The sequence below is a fragment of the Centruroides vittatus genome, unplaced genomic scaffold, assembly GCF_030686945.1.
Source record: "Centruroides vittatus isolate TY-2023 unplaced genomic scaffold, ASM3068694v2 contig_904, whole genome shotgun sequence".
NCBI classification, from domain to species: Eukaryota; Metazoa; Arthropoda; class Arachnida; order Scorpiones; family Buthidae; genus Centruroides; species Centruroides vittatus.
This window is the reverse complement of record NW_027122594.1, coordinates 262,053-281,910: the sequence shown is the minus strand read 5'-3', so window position 1 is coordinate 281,910 and position 19,858 is coordinate 262,053. Positions and strand designations below refer to the sequence as shown.

General features: G+C 33.2%; 1 protein-coding gene across 1 annotated transcript; it reads left to right on the top strand.

Annotated features, from left to right (window-relative positions):
* The first annotated feature begins 3,742 nt into the window (after positions 1–3,742).
* Positions 3,743–19,335, top strand: LOC136984120 (uncharacterized). Its single transcript, XM_067281049.1, has 16 exons — positions 3,743–3,834; positions 4,323–4,396; positions 4,477–4,636; positions 4,760–4,816; positions 4,883–4,983; positions 9,432–9,474; positions 12,326–12,464; positions 12,566–12,659; positions 14,273–14,393; positions 14,514–14,659; positions 17,516–17,598; positions 17,683–17,859; positions 17,943–18,033; positions 18,586–18,775; positions 18,839–19,013; positions 19,074–19,335. The coding sequence occupies exons 1-16, from the start codon at positions 3,769–3,771 to the stop codon at positions 19,226–19,228; spliced, it is 1,872 nt and encodes a 623-aa protein (XP_067137150.1). The 5' UTR covers positions 3,743–3,768; the 3' UTR covers positions 19,229–19,335.
* Positions 19,336–19,858: the final 523 nt, after the last annotated feature.

Genomic DNA, 19,858 nt, shown 5'->3' with positions numbered 1-19,858 from the left:
AGAAAAAGTCAGGGAATCCTGTTTATTAGTATTAGTAGCGTCTTACCTCTGTGCGTCATATTTTTTCCGATAACAATCGAGTCATGTCGGTCGTCTATTTAACTCCTTTCTGGAGAAAATTTTTGAATTGAAATCACGTGACTTCCAATCCATACCGAAGTTCATATATAGTTAATCGGGGCCTCCTGTCCCTGGGCTTTTTATATCCGTCCTCGACTTTCATCTGTCTGACTCCGTTCTCAAGATTAAGGAAGTACAGACAAACCGGGAATTTATAGGTCTGCAATTTGAGTTACAGCCAATGAGAGATCAAATCCCTCTAAATGAGATATTAATTTGAAATAAAGCACAGAATTCTGTGTAATTTAAGAATATTAAGTGTTATGTATTGTGACGTGTTGTATAGTGCACCACAATAAAAGTTTATTAAACCTTTATATATTAAAAATGTATGTAAACGTAATATACTAACATGCACTTAAGTTTAGTAGTTTTGCCCCCGTACATCATACTTTTCCCGTTAACAAAGAAGCCATGCCAGTTATGTATCTAACTCCGTTCGGGAGAAAATTTTGAATTGAAATCACGTGACTTCCGGCCAAAAGTGAAAGTTCGATTCTAGTTAATCGTGTCATGACCTCCCCTTCCTCTCCTAACTTCTCTTTCCTACTTTCATCCCCTTTGGCCCCTGCTACAAACAAACTTACCTCCAGTCGTAATATCTCCAGTCGTTTCATCCCCTGAGGAAATACCTTTGAGTAACGCCTCCTAAACTCCTTCCATATAGTTAATCGTGGCAAATTTCTAAGGAAAATTTTGTTAAATTTTGGTGCCCAGACTTCTTTCTCGAGTGACATTTCGGCTACAATAAGTCGTTCTCCCGACACCACTTGCAAAGGTCGTCGTAGCGTTTGTAGGCAGTCCTGTGGCGTAGCCAAAACAAATTTTTCTTTCTTGTCTTTCAACTTTAGAAAAATGTTTGACGTGACAAGTCAAGTGTCCTCCGCAGGCGCGTCCGATCCCGGGCATTCTGTAGGCGCGTTTGGTACCCACCGGAAATTCGAGGAACGTTCTTCTCTGTTCGATGTTCCCGACAGCCGCCGAATTGCCACGATTATTTGTGGTCTTCTTGTTTTTGCTTGTCGGCTTGGCCATTTTTCCAGAAAATGAGCTTACAGAAATGATCGGTTTTTCTAATAATGCGATGGAAAAATTGGTTTGTTAAAAAATACGTTCATTGTTATTTTTTAATAATAGGGTATTGATTTGTATGTTATCTAAAAATGTAAAAATGTCGAATCAATTCGCTATTTATGTACTTTTCTCCCTCTCTCTCTATTCGCTCTGTGGGCATTAATAGGGCCTTTTAATCATACTTATCGGCCAGGTCCACAATAGAGGCGACCTAGTGACGAGACATATCCGACACCCATGAAAAATTGCTGAAGTTGCACTTCCGCAGGGTTTCTTTCAGGGGGAGTCCGGGAAGGAAATTCAGAAATTGAAAAACACCCCTTCACGTAACCTCGTAAAACACACAAAAGATTATTGTTTATCTATATATATAATCGAGATGGGTTGATAATAATAATAATAATAAGCGCAGAGCACAAACGGTGCTCAGCAATATCATATTTTCTCTGGAAACTGCATTCTTCCACTAGTAATGATAGATATGCTGAGATCTTGGAGTTCATACCAGAATTTGAGTATATGCCATTATTTCACTTATGCTTTGCTACCAGAATTTTTTAGTTTCTGTTTATTTCTGTTGATAGATTCGACAAGGCAACACATCGGTAATCTGTCAAGGCGATGCTTCACGGGAAGGCTTTCTACCGGAAACTCGCTCTTATTTAGATGTTACAAACACGAAGGAAACAGAAAACTCCACTTGGCCAGCCCGTTGGTGAGGCACGAACCCGCGACCAACTATCGGTTTCATCCACTCGTCCACTGGTGGACCCGTATATGACTAAAAATTGAATGGATTTTTGGCATTATGCTTACTGCCCTTTTTTCTTTCCGTTCTTTTTTTCTTTGAGTTATCATTACACAATCGCTCAGTCTTAGTTGCACTAACTTGTAAATACATTCAATGAAATACATACAGTAGTCTTTTTCTCAAAGTAGTATACTCAACAAGAAGTAGGCTAGTCTTTCATATAGGAGATGCATTTCGGGAAATTTTGCCCCTCTTCAGTCCAATTCCTTAAGAGGCTCCTATTTAACATCACAGTCAATATAGTATTTTATGTGATTTAAATAGGAACTTCTTAAATTGTACTGAAGAGAGGCAAAAAATGCCAGAAATTAATATCTCTATATGCATATACCTCTTGTTGAATGTGGTTTCCGAAAGAAGTTACTAGCCTACATATATTTCATTTAATATACAAGTAAAAGAAAGTAAGTGGAAAAGAATAAATTGTAAGTTGGCCACCCAGCAGCCCCATTGTGGGCCTGGCGGAACCCACGACAGGCTTAATTAAAAGGCCCTCTTAGTGTCCACAGGACTGAAAGAATAAAAGCAAGTTATTTGCAAAGTTTTAACGAATGTTAAATTTTACAAAAAATAGAAAAATGTCTTTACGATATTTTTCATTGTTGACTTTTTCCACTCCATGGACCCTAACAGAGCAGTTCTTTAATCATACCCATCGACGGGCGGGATTGCCGAGCAGTTATCAGCCTATCGCTCTGGGAGACCCGGAACGAATCTGGAAGTGCGAGTCGAAAACCCCAGGTTGCACGTTAGGTATTCGATTTTGGATATTCGGAGGCCCGACGCCTTAATTGTCTCGGCCACTCTCCGTCTGGGGACACACACGAGTTTTAATATATCGCTACAAGGTTATTGAAGTAGCCCATAACCATGGGGAGATTAGAAGAATCTTTTAATTCAACACAAAAAACTACAGATATTTTGGAAAGAGTGCACCCAATCAGCGAAGCAATGGGAAAAAGCAAGTGTAGAAGCAAATGTAGTTGGCAGAAACAATTCTTCAAACATTTAGAATATCCTTTCAAAACTTTATATACTCTTATAATTTTTATAAAAAATTTCAGTAAATGCATTGTTTATCCATTTATTTAAAACACTAGTAGTTGGTCGCGGATTCGCCCGACCAATGGGCAGGCCAAGCGGATTTTTTTCGGTTTTCACTACGTGTCTAACACATTGTAAGAAGATTAAGACGAACATTCTAGTGAATATATGTTTAAGAACGAACCCTCGAGGGGACACATGCAAATTTTCAACAAAGATTATTGTAAATAAATGGACTGAAATGATGGAATTAGTAGCGTGACGCGTGGACGATCTGCCAAGGGAGATACCTCTCCGGAGGATTTTCTGCGCGAAAGTGGTACTTAGGTGTTAGGAACTTTTCCCAATCTTTCTCGAAACATCCTGTACAAATGTACTGTACAATATTTTTGGATTCTATGAATTCTTCTTCCCGAAAAGACCCCAGCCTTCCGCTGTAGGGGACCGGATTCGAGTTTTATTCGAATTCGATTTATCGGGTTCACTCTGGCCACTCTTGTGAACCCGATCGAATCCACGATGAACACGAAAAAGACCCTGTAACTGCACACGGAGTGGAGTTTATAAATCATTTGGTTCTATTCCACAAGCTTATCTTTTCGATCTATTACATATATAAACAAATATGAGATCACCCGTGATACTTTAGCCGCCTTGTCACTTTTTATTATTTACGTCTACTGTCACAGATCAATTGATAATTATTTCGCTTGAAAGTAATGTATTTAAATATATTTCATTTTCTCTTTTTATTTTCTATGTTTATAACTGAAGAATCTTGCAAGGTATTTGTGTGTTTTTGTATCGAATTTCATTTTATTATGCTATTTTCCTAATATATTACTTACTATGTATAACGAAAACTTGTATGCTTACTACATGCTAAGTAAAAATAATAATGATTTTGGTTCTTTTGTGACGTTCCCCACCATCATTTCGATGCTTTGTTTGAAACAAATTACGAGAGATAATTTACAAAGTGCTCAAACCGGGTGTTGTCTGGTCACATAAGTTTGCCTTTTGTCTACCCTTAATCTCCAATTGCTCTAAATCTAATCTATACGCATTTAATGCAGGCAAACGTAATAGTAATCGTAAGCAATTGCGCTACTCATTAATTAAACATGGAGTTGAAATGATAGTATAGAATTCCCAATAGGCTTCCCATCCATGTGGAATTTTCTGAGTTTTCTTTGCGTGTCTTAATGTTAATAACCTTATTCCATTAATCAAACCTACAAATATTTCAACATACTTTTCTATTATTATTTAGGTATTTGTTGATCTTACAACAAATAGATTATCAAGAGTTCAAGATGGGACTGTTGGTCTTTGGAGCTTTCATGGGCAAGTTTTTAACTGAAAAGAATATTTTGCTGTGTTTAATAATACGTGAAGGTATATTTTTTTGTTAAATTATATTTTAGGAAAGCTAAAGAGAGTCATGCTGTTAAAACAACATTTACTTATAATGCAGACTTGATAGATGAACAATCATTTTATAATGGTAGCATTAAACACATAAATTTGGCAACTATAACTGAACCTTATTTAGGTTTAACATCTGATACTGATGATGATTATCTGGTGAGTTGATATAGATAAGACTATTTATTTATTTATGACTACAGGTATTTAATTGTATGTCATTCCATATTAACAGAAAATTGAAAAGAAAAATATTTTCTCTCTATATATACTCTTTTGCAGGATTATTTACTTCTTCAAGCTTATACAGCAAATATCGATGGTTTTATTTTGGAATGGGTATGTTATTCATTACACATAATTAAGATAAATTTTATTATTAATAAAACAAAATATTTCTAATAGGGTTATGAAGGACATCCAAGCAATCTGGCATTACATAGATTACTTAATGTATTGAAAAAGCCAAAATTTTCTAATACAAAATTTTGCATTGGGATTAACTGGTAAGAAATATTAAATTGAAAAGATATAACAATCAAAAACTACCTGTAATTTTTTCTCTATGAATTAATAGTGTTGTGTTCGTAAAATAAACTATTACTGTTAACATATATAAATAACTTTATTATAATAGAAACGTAACTGTGTGATAATACAACGTAACGTTTGTGCCTCCAGGTCTAAGTGTTACTACAGCTAACGCACGACTGCCCAAAGACAAAGGAACACGACAAAGACAAAGGTCAGAGGTGCGGGGTCGCCTAGCTAGGTCAAGGGGCAATTCGGTGTGGGTTATCCCCCGGAGGTTTACATACATAACAAATACATAACAAATAGGTTGCAATAGCACATTTATGAGGCAGATTTGATAAATAAGGTTAGTAGCAATATTAAAGAAAAATAATATAGCATACAAAATTGAGACTATTAATATTGAAAGAGTATTAAGTAACTCAACTCTGTACCAGTAGTCATTCATTCCTGCAAGGTGACATTTGTATTCACTAACTCACTACATGGTTTACAAAATGGCATTGCCCGAATCAAACTGCACCAGAATTGAACAGCAACTTGTTATTTGATTCTGGTGCAGAATCGTAACAGCAATTTGAACAGCAAGAAACTGTTGTTTAATTTCTGAGAGCCAAAGGCACTACAATTACAAGTTAGTGAGATCCACTGCAGGTTGTAAGCAAAATTTGGAAAGTCATGCATTTTGCTACAGAAAGCTTGCAAGTGGATTCAAAAATTCAAGAAAGTCTGAAAAAACAGACAATGAACCACATAGACGAGAAACCTAATCGCCTTTAAGGAGGGAGATAAGGTGTGGCTATGACGGAAAGGAGTAAAGAAAAATAAATTCTCTCCAAATTACTTGGGGCCCTTCCAAATAGTTAAAAAGGTTAAACCTAACCACGTATAGGATAGAAGGATGAAATAGTAAGGATGTTGACACAGTCCATGTTGATAGGCTGAAACCTTGCTACAGTTGGCAACAGCCAGTAAAAAAAAGAGGAAACCCACACAAGCAAGGAAAGTGATTGAGGTGGATTCGGAAGAGGAGGATGACGACTTGGACATGCATATGATTGATAGGCACCTTAAGGGGAGGTTTACCAGAGATCCCAGCGCTAGGTTAGAGGATGGATGTAGTGAATTAAGCCAAGATGAAAGACTTTACAACCTACGGGGGAAGAGGATCAACTATCGGAAATTGCATTCCGGGTTTTAAGTTCGGGGAGGAGATATGTAGTGCTCCATCACTATTGTTTCCCAGCCTTTGTATATATATTAGGTACTTTGTAGTCATTCGTATCAGGTTTTCTACCTTTTGTCGCCTTACTAAGCTATTTGTAATTTTTTTCATTTGTCACATGCGACCTTTGGCAGCTGCTGCCTGCTTGTTCGAAATTAGTTGTCATGACACCATGTGACTAAGGCTGGAGGTCCCGGATGGCAGCAAACATAAAAACACGTGCACGACACGTGCGGAACACCTTTTCCCTTCTGGACTATGTTTGGTGAAGACTCTCGAGCCCCAGACCAAGAGGACGACAGCAAGAAAGGTCACCCATATGAATACTATTATATTTACGACTTGGAAGATGGGACAATATGTCAGACTTTTTGCTTGAGAAGATAATCCACGTGCATTGGAAACCATTGATCATCAAGTCCAGAGACCTTCGTGGATGTTGAAGAAGGTTAAGGAAATAATGTGTTTGAGGTTAATTTGGGTGTTTTCTTTATTAATTGTCGGGTAGGGCCTAATTTGGCATAAGGCAGGCAAGGCACTTACCCAGGGCCTGTAATAGGTTCTAAACGTGCCATTGTTTTATTAGTATTGTGAATTACTATATTATTAGTGCCATATTTAAGGGTTAATATATTGATTATTTTATGTTTGTAATTGTTTTGAAATAAAAATACTGTACTTTAATTTTAAATATTACAATTTTATTTATATTTGTAGTAATACAAAATTTGTAAAGGAGCCCATGAATATTATTTTGTCTAGGGCTCACGAAGGTCTAAATTAGGCCCTGTTGTTGGATATCAATTTGTACCGCAATCCACTAGTAACGATACGTGTGTATTAATGAATACCAACAGGCAATCGTCAATATTGTAAATATCTTTGTTAGTTTAAGTATCATTGTTATTCATAGTAATTAGTATATTAGAGTTATAGGGTATTAAGCCCCTATGTATTAATGTTACGCTAGTGCCAACAGAAGGAAGGTTAGATCTGTGTATTGTACATAAACTTCAGTATCATAAACTGGGTGTTTAGAATTGCTTATTGCGTGATCTACTTTTTTGTGCAGCCCTTAGTATCCTTATCAACACTAAGTCTGGATCTCTCGGTGATTCCAAGACACTACAACTGATGTATACTAGATTTCAATCAAATCTTTTGTCAAATATTGGGATCTTGTATAATCCTGGTGCTCTCATTTTATTCATGGGATCCTTACAATTATGTAATAGCTTATACATTGATAGATAAAATAACTCCCTCCAAGCTGGTGATAAGAATGTTAATATGCTTAACACCAGCTTGGATGGTTGAAATTTAATATTTCTTTTTACATTCCAATGAAACCATGTGACTGCCAACTGCCAATCAGAGATTGTCCTTTTCATCTTTTAAATTATAACAATCCAGTTTTCAAATCTGTTCTTTTAACCTGAAGATGGTTACTCAAGGCATTGAAAAAGTTCAATTTTCCTTACGCACTGGAAATTCATACAAAAAATACACTTACATAAGAACCAGATAACTGGAGTGGTTGATATTAGGGTCGCAAACGTTTTCGTAGCCCCGTCTGGGCTCTTCTTCAGGCTTTGTAGTAATAAATCTATGCCGAACGTTGAATTTCGGTGTAGATTTATTACTACAAAGCCTGAAGAAGTGTCCAGACGGGGCTACGAAAACATTTGCAACCCTAATATCAACCACTCCAGTTATCTGGTTCTTACATAAGTGTATTTTTTGGAAAAAGTTCATTTTCCTTTCACATTTTTGAGCTATGAGCTAGATGTTTAGTTTTGTGAAATGTATAAATTCTCAAAAAATCTTTTTTTTTGCATGAGATTTGTTATGAATTGAGTAAAATGTAAATGTTAAATATGTTTGAGTAAAGTGCTTATTACACGTGGGGAATATCCGTATTCATAAAATTCTATTTGGTATGCAAAATAAAACAGTTAACTGAGAAAGGTATCAGTTAGGTATCTAATGCCATAAAACTCCTCATTTACTTAATTTTGTTTTTGCTTTTTTTTTATTATAATTCTTGCTTTTGTTCTTACTAAATTAAAGATCATTGTGTCTAACCGCAATTAAGATTATGGAAGATATTTTATCAATATTTCCTAATTTACTAAGGAAAAGAATTATAGATATTTTAACTTGCTGTTTAAGCAGTTCTGTTCTACTTTACTTTATTTAGAATTTTATTGTATCAGGTGATCCAGAACTGCTTAGAACTTAAAACTTTTTATATTTTTTATGCAATGCTGAACTGAGTCAGACTGAAAATGTCATTGATATGAATACATTAATATTAAACAAATCAATAATTCTCGGGTTCTATGCAATGTAATAAAAAACTTTATATATTTAATTAAAAATATAGAGTGATCCAAAAGTAACAGAAAATTTGAAAAATAATTTGCTAAGTGTTTAAGTAATGTGATGCAGTTTTCACAGAAATGCACAGAATGAAGTGGGATTTTGTTTATAAAGAGAAAATTTTAATACCAGATTAGTTACATTTCCAATTACCAGATGGCTTGTAAGTTGATTGCTCAATGTGTATAATACCAAGATTTTCAATGCAGTGCCCATCATTCATGATCACCTCTGCACATTGCTTCTCCTGTCACACAACTCTTTTCATATAAATGACATGCAACGTTTCCAGACCTTACATCTTGCGACTTTTGATTACGGGGTTACTTGAAGTCAAAGGTGTATAGAGTTTGGTCCGCATTGTTGGCTGAATTGAAGGATTATTAGCCATCATGTTTCAGCAATATTAACTGAAATGCTCATTAATGTCATACATAGTGTCATATTTTAGTCTGATGGCAGTGCTCGTGAATGGTGGGTGCCAAATTGAAAATTTGTAATAATTTTTTTGGTGTTATGCAAACTAAGCAGTCAACTCAAGAACCATCTGGTGTAGGAAATGTAACTAATCTGGTATTAAAATTTTCTCTCTAAACAAAAATTCTACTTTATTCTATGCATTTCTGTGAATATTTCATTGTGATATTGTAAATATTTAGTGAATTATTGATTTTTTAAATTTTATGTTATGTTTAGATCACCCTATACTTTAAAATAGAATATTTATTTTTTATTTTAAATAATTTTTTAAAAATTGAATCCTACACATATTTATTAAACTTCATTCTTTTTATGAATTTAAATATTTTGCAGGTGTGACCACTGGCTAAAACAAAAATTAAAGAATTCTTCTGAGGTATTGTTTAAAATTCTGTAAAAAGTTTTCAATATAAAATATTTTAAAATATTTCTTGTTCATTATGGCATGCATGCATAGACAGTGGTGTAGCGAGGGGGGTGCAAGGGGGTGTATCATGCCTCGGGCCCTACTCACAGAGCGGCGCCCAAATGGTCTCCAAAACAAACTAAATGTTTTATTTTTAATTTTTAAAATAAGCCAGCACGATTAAATGCAAATAAAGAAAAAATATATTTCTCTTATATTATTTTTTAATTGTGCTGTCACTGCTAGAGGGAAATATTGGACTATTTTACATTGTGAGGCAGACGAGAAGCCTCAAATAAAAGGTCGACTCCGCCGTGGAATTGTTTTATCCCTCAACTGTGTGAGAAAGGACGTCTGGATAAAAGACACATTTTATATGTATTGTCTGTAAGAGAAATATATTTTTCTTTATTTGAACAAACTATATGTGTTTCTGGAGAAGGGAGGGGGTGCCAGTTATGTCACTACCCCACTGTGCATGGACAGTTTTTACTTTTCGCAAAAGTTTTCATATTCAGTTTACTTAAACGAAATTTGAAAAATAAATGAGTGTGCATATTTAATCTAGTAAAGATATTTTTTTATTAAAATAACCTGTTTGAGGATACTTCAGAAATATCTTGAAAGTCCTATTCTTATGTAATACTTTCAAATATTCTTTTATGAGTCTTGATTTATATTATCATAAATGATATGTAAGTGTAAGTGAAAAAGACTTTTTAAATCTACCGAGATTTTATGAACAATATTTTTTGATCTTGTATGGAGAAAAAAATGGAAAATTCTAAAATCCCTAATGCAGATCTAGTTGTTATATCAGCCATCAATGTGAAAATGATAAGCAACAAATATCTAGGTGCTTTACCATCAAACTCGTATCGAATTTTTAAGATTGATGTTGTTTCACTTTATCTGTTGGTGCCATATTTCGAGGCAATAATGTTGGCAAATGTACTACCACTTAACAAAAGTTTATCTAGGTAGCAAGTTTTAGAAATATGTAAAGCTCTATTCTTAATAACAGAAAACAATTATTTTTGTTTTAATAACCAAATTCATCTTCAAAAACAGGGAGTGCCAATGGGCTCTCCACTATTGGCAATACTTGCAGAGTTAATCATGAGAAATATTGATTTTAGAGTGTTTTTCTGTACTTTTAGTAGTCCAGCATCCACTATTATATATTATATATGTAGGTGATATATTACTAGTGTGTGATGGAACTGATTTCAAACTTTTTTAGTTTATACAGCAATTACACGAGCAACTACACGAGCAATATTACATTACAGCAATTACAATCCCAGATATACACTTTAATCAGTTTTACTGTAGAAAAATAAAAAGACAACAGCATCAGTTTCGAGATTTCCTAATACAAAAATGCCTGAAGGAGTTTGTTTCGATGTGTATCACAAGTTTAATCTATCCTCACATTATACTGACCATTTCATTCCAATTGCATGGCTACATAAATAATGCCATAGCTGTACTTATTCGTAGAGACTACGTATTACCATAATTGAATGTTAGAGTTACAATTTATTAATATGACAATGTGTAGGACAGGATACACCTTACAGTAAATTCAAGTGCATTCACACCCATGTGTGGAAATCCTTCCCACCATCAAAATTAGAAATAATAAAAAGGTTTGCATATCTTGGATCTGTGTCCTTATGCATTACCAGAAGATTTTAATTTAAAGATCAAGATTTAACCTTCCAATAAAACCACAGCTATCCTTACAAGAATACTATGTAATAACAGACAAATTAACTATGTTAGGAAAATCAGGCATACCTGTAATTCCCTCACAACACCAAAACAAGATGAAAGTATGAATATTAGAATATCAAGATGACATATGTAAAAATAAACTTTCCACAGAACTATCTAGAAGGGTTCTCAATCATTACTTTGCACCCCTGTGGAATGAAGATGAGAATAACGTCTGATGATTTTTAGCTATTAAATAGTTACATGTATTTTCATTATTTATAATTATTATTAATTAATAATTAAAAATGCCATTAGCAATAATTACTGATAACATGATTTATTTTAATAAAGATCCGACAGACGTCGTTAATATCATTAAATGTAGACTGTTTAATATTAATTGAACTGCAATTTAAAAAAAATGTAGACTTATAAATTTCCATTGTCCTTCCTTAATTTCGAGAATAGTGATAGATAGATGAAAGTCAAGATCAGATATGGAAAGATTAGAGGCAGGAGGTCTTTGATGTTATTTTAATACAAAAATTTTTCCCAGAACAGAGTTAGATAGATGACCAGCATGTCTCTACTGGGTTAATGTAACCCTTGGTGCCAAGATGGCGGGTCGTCTCTGATTCCAGCAAGGAAACAGTGGGACGCACGTTCTAACCTAACCTAACCTAACCTATTCTAATAAATTACCATAATTATTAGGAACCAAATTATTAGAATAGGTTAAGTTAGGTTAGGTTAGAACGTGCGTCCCACTGTTTCCTTGCTGGAATCAGGGACGCCCGCCATCTTGGCACCAAGGGTTACATTAATCCTCTACTGTTATCGGGAAACATATGATGTACCAGGGCCAAGGCTCTAATAAAATGGAGAGAGAGCATATATTTTAAATTAAATAAATTAAAAATGATATAATTAAAAATTGCAACTCAGCATTGTGATGATGTCACGATAACTTAGAAAATAAAAATCTAACTTAATATCTGTTATTTACAATTGAAAAAATATTTGACATTTAAGCAAAAGAGTTTGTAGGATGAATTTCTCCATATTTTATCAATTTTTTTATGAATTGCATATTTTTCAGATGATAGAGATCTTCCACAAAAATGCTCAATATTTGTTGGATAGTTTCTTTGTTCCATTCTTCAGTATCAGTCATAAATATCATCGTCATCCTATAATTATGCTGTTTGGTGGAGGAATAACGTCTGATGAATTTTTAGGTATTAAATAGTTACATGTATTTTCATTATTTATAATTATTTTTAATTAAGAATTAAAAATGCCATTAAGCAAGAATTACTCATGTATACTGTATTTACAGAAGTTTTAAAAAGAAAATTCTTTGTACCTGCTAACATGGACCAACCAATATGGATTGGAAATTATTTAAATACTGCTTCAACTGTGAAATTAAGGTTAGTATTAGAGGCTTATATGAACCGTCTTAAATTAGAGTCTGACAATTCATTCAATCTAAAAAAAAAACTGGGTTATTAAATATGCAATCATCAATATAAAGTATATACAGTAGGAAATCCATTATGGTTTCCTACTGTATTTTCATTTCCTACTGTAAATAAGATAAATAAATATAATTAATTTAATTAAATTTTTTAAACTTTATGCAACAATATTTTATACTACAATTTAAGAATACTCAGACTCAATATCAAAGTAAAAACACATAAATTATAGGAAAGATATAGACCATTAGTGCATATAAAATTTTATGTATTGTATAATTTAGAAAAATCTCTTAAGAATAAATTAAATCGACATTACAATTCTGAATATAAAAATGCCGGCCAATTCAATAAAACATTAATATATGATAACGACAGAATGTCGAGATTAATCAAATCCGGATGGGTCAAAAAATTGTCAAATTCTTAGGGATTTTTTGACCCGTATGGGTTTGATCCTGGGTCCTCCAGAGTGGTAGGCTGTCACCTTGACTGCTTGGTCATCCAACCATCATTAAAAAGTTATTTATATATACCTTTTTAAATATATTTTAATCAATCTCCCAAATTAACTTTTAATGAAAGGAAAGTAAAAATGGGAATAAAGTCCAATATGAAGAAAATATTATTCTTGTTCCTGTACTTAATAATATGTTAAAAACGAAAGAAATTATTAACCGAAAAAAAAGATCTGTATACAATGTTATTTTGTAGCATTATAATTTCTTGCAGTTTCTAACCAAAATATTAGTGCATAGGTGAAACTTGGAAGAACATTAAAAATTAGAATAAGAGAACATTTATGCGCAATAAAATATAATTACCCCAATTCGGCGGTTGACGTACATTGTAATGGTGAAGGTTGCAAGGTCTCACTAGATGATAAAATTCTCGAAAAGAAAAAAATTATTATTAAAAGAAAACTATGCAAATATTTGGAAATTATTAAAATAACTGAAAATAAAATGAATTTAAATGAACGTATAGCTGCTAGTGAGATTTAGCAACCATTTCTAGATAATTGGTACAGACCATTTGCGATCCCTTCCAACCCCCCTTCTGCCGTCCATTTAGAATACATTGTGCTCTACTAATGCCGATTTTGTTGATTCTCACGAAGCGTATTTTATGATTGTTTAAAACCTTTTAATTTCACCTTTTTTTTACAAAAAGTCTTTTTTAAACCCAATTTTATAATAGTTTATTTATTTAATTTAAAAAAAAATCTTACCAATTGTATTTTTATCCATATACTGGTATAGGAAATATAGCATTTAGTCTTATGTTACAAATTTAGAACTTCAAAATAAGTGAAAAAATAAACCTAAAGATTTTATTGTATTTAAAATTATACACAACAGTATATTTTACTATTAAAATTTATCAAATAATGTGAAAATTTGTTGTAAAAATAATTAAAATTTATTTTATAGATTTAGTTTGTATTTTCATTTGATTTAAATAATAAATAAATCTTCAGTTTATAAAATTGCCTGTAAACATGAGTAAAATGTTTCAACAACACCAGAACATTTTATAATTTTTTTCATATAATATTGATGAAGAAATCGATGGTTAAAGTTGTTAAATGGAACATTTGCTTGGGTATCACATTCTCATCTTACTCCACCTTGGCTAAATGATTGGGATACTTACTCTTTACCTGGAGATACTGTCATTTATCAGGTAATTTTATTCAATTTAATTAAAAAACATACAAATTCTTTTTTGTTTATGAATATTTAATTTTTAAAAGTGGTTATTCATTATTTAAAGTAGTTTTTTATTTTATTGTAATATTTACAGAAGGAAGTAAGAGATTTATCAATTAAACTTGTAGCAAATAAAACATGGAATTATTGGATGGCTTCAGCAAATCCTGGTGAAGATAATAGAGGATGTGCGGGATGGGGACAAACACTTAAATATGTACCACGAATATGGAATAATGTGTATGTAAAGTATATATAATATTTATTTCAGTAAACAGTGTGCTGTCTGTAACATTTCTCATTTGCAACTACAGTGTTCATTAGAAGAAGACTATGATTTCTATTCTGTGGGAATTTGGTGCGACTATTATTCAAGGATAGTCATCCTTGAATAATAGTCGCACCAAATAATATTAATGAAATAAATCCAATATCATTTTCATTTTATTATTATTTGAAGAACAATGCAACATTCAAAGCACTCACACTTTATTTTAACATATGGTAAGAGTGACAACACTGAATACAATTATTCAATTTACAATAAGCCACAATAACAACTTCTTCTAATAACACTGTAGTGCGTAACACAGAGACACAGTCTAAAAACCTTTCACAGTGTTGTATACGATAGAGAACAATGAACGTTTTCGGCCTCCACCGAGGCCTTCTTCAGGTTGAGAACTAAAAGTCATCCCCACCAGACTGCCAGAACAGTATTGCCCGTAAAATAAACAACATACGTGTCATGTTTCACCCCTCCTCCTGGCACCATTTGAATTCTTTGAACAGGTACCTCCACGCATGTGTGACCGAGTCCCCATCTTTGCAGTTGATGCAGGTGCCATTGACGCTGGCTTTATATACCTCCCACACCTCTAGATGCCACATGTGATTGCAACGGAAGGCACGCCATATTAATTTCGTGCTCGGGAAGTCCGCCCGAATTTCCGGGTTGGAAACGAACATCGTAAGAGCCGTGGTGTGCCTATTGTTTATGAGGTCCGCCTGATGTTCTCGTAACCGTTTCCACATAGAACAAACGGTTGCACCAATGTAGACTAAATCTCTACCAAACCTATCATCTCTGATGGGGATGGAATAAACCCCAGGGGCCCTGTCACAATCTATCACATCCTTAGCATTGCGTATCAGGTCATAAATCATGCTGGATCTCCTATAAATAATACTAATGTGACACTGTCTAGCTATCTCCCTGCATAGTGGGTCAAGCTGCTGGCAGTAACGGATGACCATGCGCCTGCCCTCCGTAACGGGATGGTGGGTGCTGCTCGTCGCCGGCTGGGCGTACAGAACGTGGCGTGGCGTAGGACGGTTGGCGTAGGCGCGGGCTAGGCTGCGGATCAAATCTTTACTGTAGCCATGAGCCCCTGCAATTTTTTCTAAGCGCTTAAGCTCTGCCATGGTGTCACGCCTGTGAGTGTGGTGCATGTAAGCCCTCCTGGTGGCCTCCAAAATCTCCAATATACTGATTCCCACAATGAATGATTATAGTGGTATTTCATGTTTGCAAATCTTACAGAATTGTATTATTTTTGAAAAAAAACTTTAATACATTATTTTATTCAAGGCCGCAATTTTGTAAGCAAAGGGGTCAGATGACTCACAGATATATATATCGTTGGTTCTCTATCATATACAACACTGTGAAAGGTTTTTAGACTGTGTCTCTGTGTTACAATAAGCCTTATCTTCCTTCAAAAGATAGCATTCTTACTATTAGAGGCACTTACTGTAACTTTTTTCATGTCATAGCTGTGTTGTTTATTAGAATATATATGGTATACAGGGCCAGCCATAAGTCAATTGGACTGATTGCTCCTATTTGGGCCAGTGCCTAAGGGGGCTTGCACTAGAGTGTAATCCACTCTCGGCTTGTCACGACACACAGCAACACGAAGTAAAAAAAGGGCTTTGGATATAATATGTTGGCGAATTTCCCTGAAAGCAGTGGTGAAGCTGCCCAATGGGGTGGCGATTGTACCCAACATTTGATTATAGGAAAAAAGGAATTAAAACACAAATGAAAGAAAATAAAACCACCTAATCACATGTTTTCATCCCTATTTATAGACTTTTAAATCTACTTAAGCTTGACTTTAATAGATTAGCTGCACGCGGCCTTCTTGACAGAAGGCCACGTGCAGCCAATCTAAAAGAAAACTTGCTGACACATTGTGATGGCTTAGATTTGGCAAAATTCCCTGACTCAATAGGCTGATATTCAGAATCAAGTATTTAAATTTTACAAAAGGGGTTAGGGACAGGACCTCAGTTTCCTCGAGTATCCTCCACAAAGTTAAAAAACATTTTTTTTGACATGGTGACTGACCAAATTTTCTAGAGGTCATCAGACATATGTTTGTTTCCATCACATGGACCAAGTTTCTCTTTTGTTAAGTGCAAACACAGTTGACTGGATCTTATAGATCTCACTGATCTTTCTGCAAGCTAATTAATTTTGTGTCATGGACCCATAAATGAGGAAAGTTTTAGTGACCAAGATATAAACTATATATCTGAAATACAAAGTCACCAATTTTCGGAAGATTACTGTAAAGAGCTGTACAAAAATAAATTAATATTTTAAATAAATTATTTTACAGTAACTAAATGAAATGATGTCGCGACTATGTACTTTTCACAAGTGATTGTTTGTTATTTGTAGACTTACACGTATGTAATTTTATATTAAAATGTAGATTATATCTGTTTGGTCTATTAACTCTCATGCATTTTTAAGTGCACATTTTGATTGATTTCCATACCCAAGGCCCACAAAAATTGTTTCCAATTGGACCCTGCACCTCCTAAGGCTGGCCCTGATAGTATAAATACACAGACACACTCGGGTATGAAGTTATTAGCAGTTCTGGTATGTACATGGCAATCTAGATCTTCATGCTCTTGAAATTATTCAAATCAGTTTTCTAGACTTTATAGTTAATGTTATTATATAGACCTTATTCTGATTCAAAAGACTATAGCCCTATCTTTCCTCTTTCTTGTTGGCTCGGTGTATATTTTATCAATATTATATTCTAATTTTTTGGTTAAATAATCATTATATTACAGAAATACATATGATGTCCAATGGCAGTATAATCTTAATTCTTCTGCTAATGGAATACTGATTCCCACAATGAATGATTATAGTGGTATTTCATGTTTGCAAATCTTACAGAATTTTATTATTTTTGAAAAAAAAAAATCTTTAATACATCATTTTATTTAAATTCTAGAAGCCACTGTAATACTTCCAATTGCCAAATATGGTTTTTCTGCATTGATGTCGACGTTAAAGTATGGTAGCTTATGGAAAAATGAAAAATTTGACTATTGTGGATTAAAACTTCCAGCAAAATGGTTTAAGATAAAAAAAGAAATTAATTTCTTAAAACATAGTCATTCAGTTAACGGTAAGAAAAACTGAAAGTTTTTTATTGGATTTATTGTTTTGAAATTTTTAAATATAAATATTTTTATTTGCTTCATATTTTAGCTTCAAATATTGTTAAAATTCTTAAGAAATCATTTAAATTGATTATTCAAAAAGAATACAAATTCAGTAATATTTTACTTCAGCAGTTGAAGTAAGTATAGTAGTTAGTATATTAAATATAAAACGTGTAAAGAATATTATGACATATGTAGAAGAAACACTAAAATAAATAAGCCAGCAATGAGTTGCTTGACTTTCCCAGCAACATTTAATTTTGAGAGTACGGACGAGTTTTATAAAAAATTGTAAATGCTAATAACGAGTTAAATCTGACCTTATTGGAGATACACGCGACCCATTATCTCTCCATCCCGTCGACCTTTAACCACTAAAATTTAATAAACAAGAGACAAAATGGATTGCTGGAATGCAAGCTCTCAATGACTGTAATATATATTTTTAATCGTACCATCACTAGAGAGACTTTAACATAGTTTTTGCATATTAAGGCAGACAAGAGTCTCAAAGAAAAGGGTCATTTCACCAAATCCTTTGACAGACAATTGTTGAATCCCAATGGGATGAAGAAGGGACAAAATAAGACACTTTTATCTTTTAATGTAGTGTTTCTTCTGTGTGTCATAATTAATTATTGTCCAGATATTTATATTTTTATTTATAAATGATATGTTATTTTTTTAAGACTTAAAATTGATAGAATAAAGGAATCAATTCCAGTTATATTCAAGACATTACATGTTCCCAGTAAAGAAATATATTCTGTGAACTCAACTATTAAATTAAATAACAGTTATATGATTGATTACGATCGTCCTCTCTTTTTACAAATGAATGACAAATGTGCATCACTTCTCCAAAATAATCTGTTTAAGGTAGGTATGTAAATTATTTCAGAATAAGAGAAATGTAATTATTCATTACTTGAAGTATTTCAGGGTATGTTGACTTTTGATTATTATTCCCTTACATCCCAATATTCTGTTTTGCGTGTGGAATCATCTACAAATAGGAAAAAGAAGGGTTCATTACATGTATCTGTTAATAGTAAGAAGCCAGACAAACTAGAATATGGAGATTTTAAAACTGTTTGTAAATTAATGCAGCAAAACGGTAGGTAAATTTTATAAATTACGTTGTTTTATTATAAAGTGAAAATGTTACTCGTTGTAGATAAGTGGTCGCATGCCGCAGTTGAATTATTTTGGGAAAATCAGTCGTGGGATCATAATGGTCCCCATTCATCAGATATCATCTTCTTGTCCGAAACAAAAGACAGTTTATTTCTCATTAAAAATATTTCCTTTTCATTTTTTATTTACACATAGAAAATTGAGTTTATAAATATAATTTTATAACATTTTTAATGTAAAGTTAACTTTATTATGTATTAAGAGATTATTTAATAACGATGAACTAGTCACTCGACCGAATTGATCAATGCAGCGGGGAAGTTAAAGAACATTGTTTTTGACCCTGTTAATGGGCTATCTTTGGGCGTAAAAGCAAAATGTCAACCGTCCATTCTTGAAGATGACTCGTTAACTAAGTCAAAAACATTACCATTCTTTAAATTGTTAAAGATACAGTACTTCAACAATTCAACTGAGATTGTTTAATCATGCAAATTATGGTAAACAATGAAAACTTCATTTTTAAACATCGAATTAAATTTTATATTAAAAAAAAAACTGTAATAATTTCGTGTAAAGTTCTTATATTACACCCAGGATTTATCAGATGTTAATCAATTTTGTATTTAAAAATCTAATGATTCAATAAAAATAAATTGTTTAAATATGGCAGGAGTTATAAGTTGAGCTGTACTTGTATAATTTTGTGTGGGACACGGCCAGATTTGAGCATTTCTGTCAGGCCCTTTACTAACCCTTCACATTTTTAGAAGTCAATAATTAACATAAACATATTAAGCTTCAAAATGGGTGAACAAAACCATG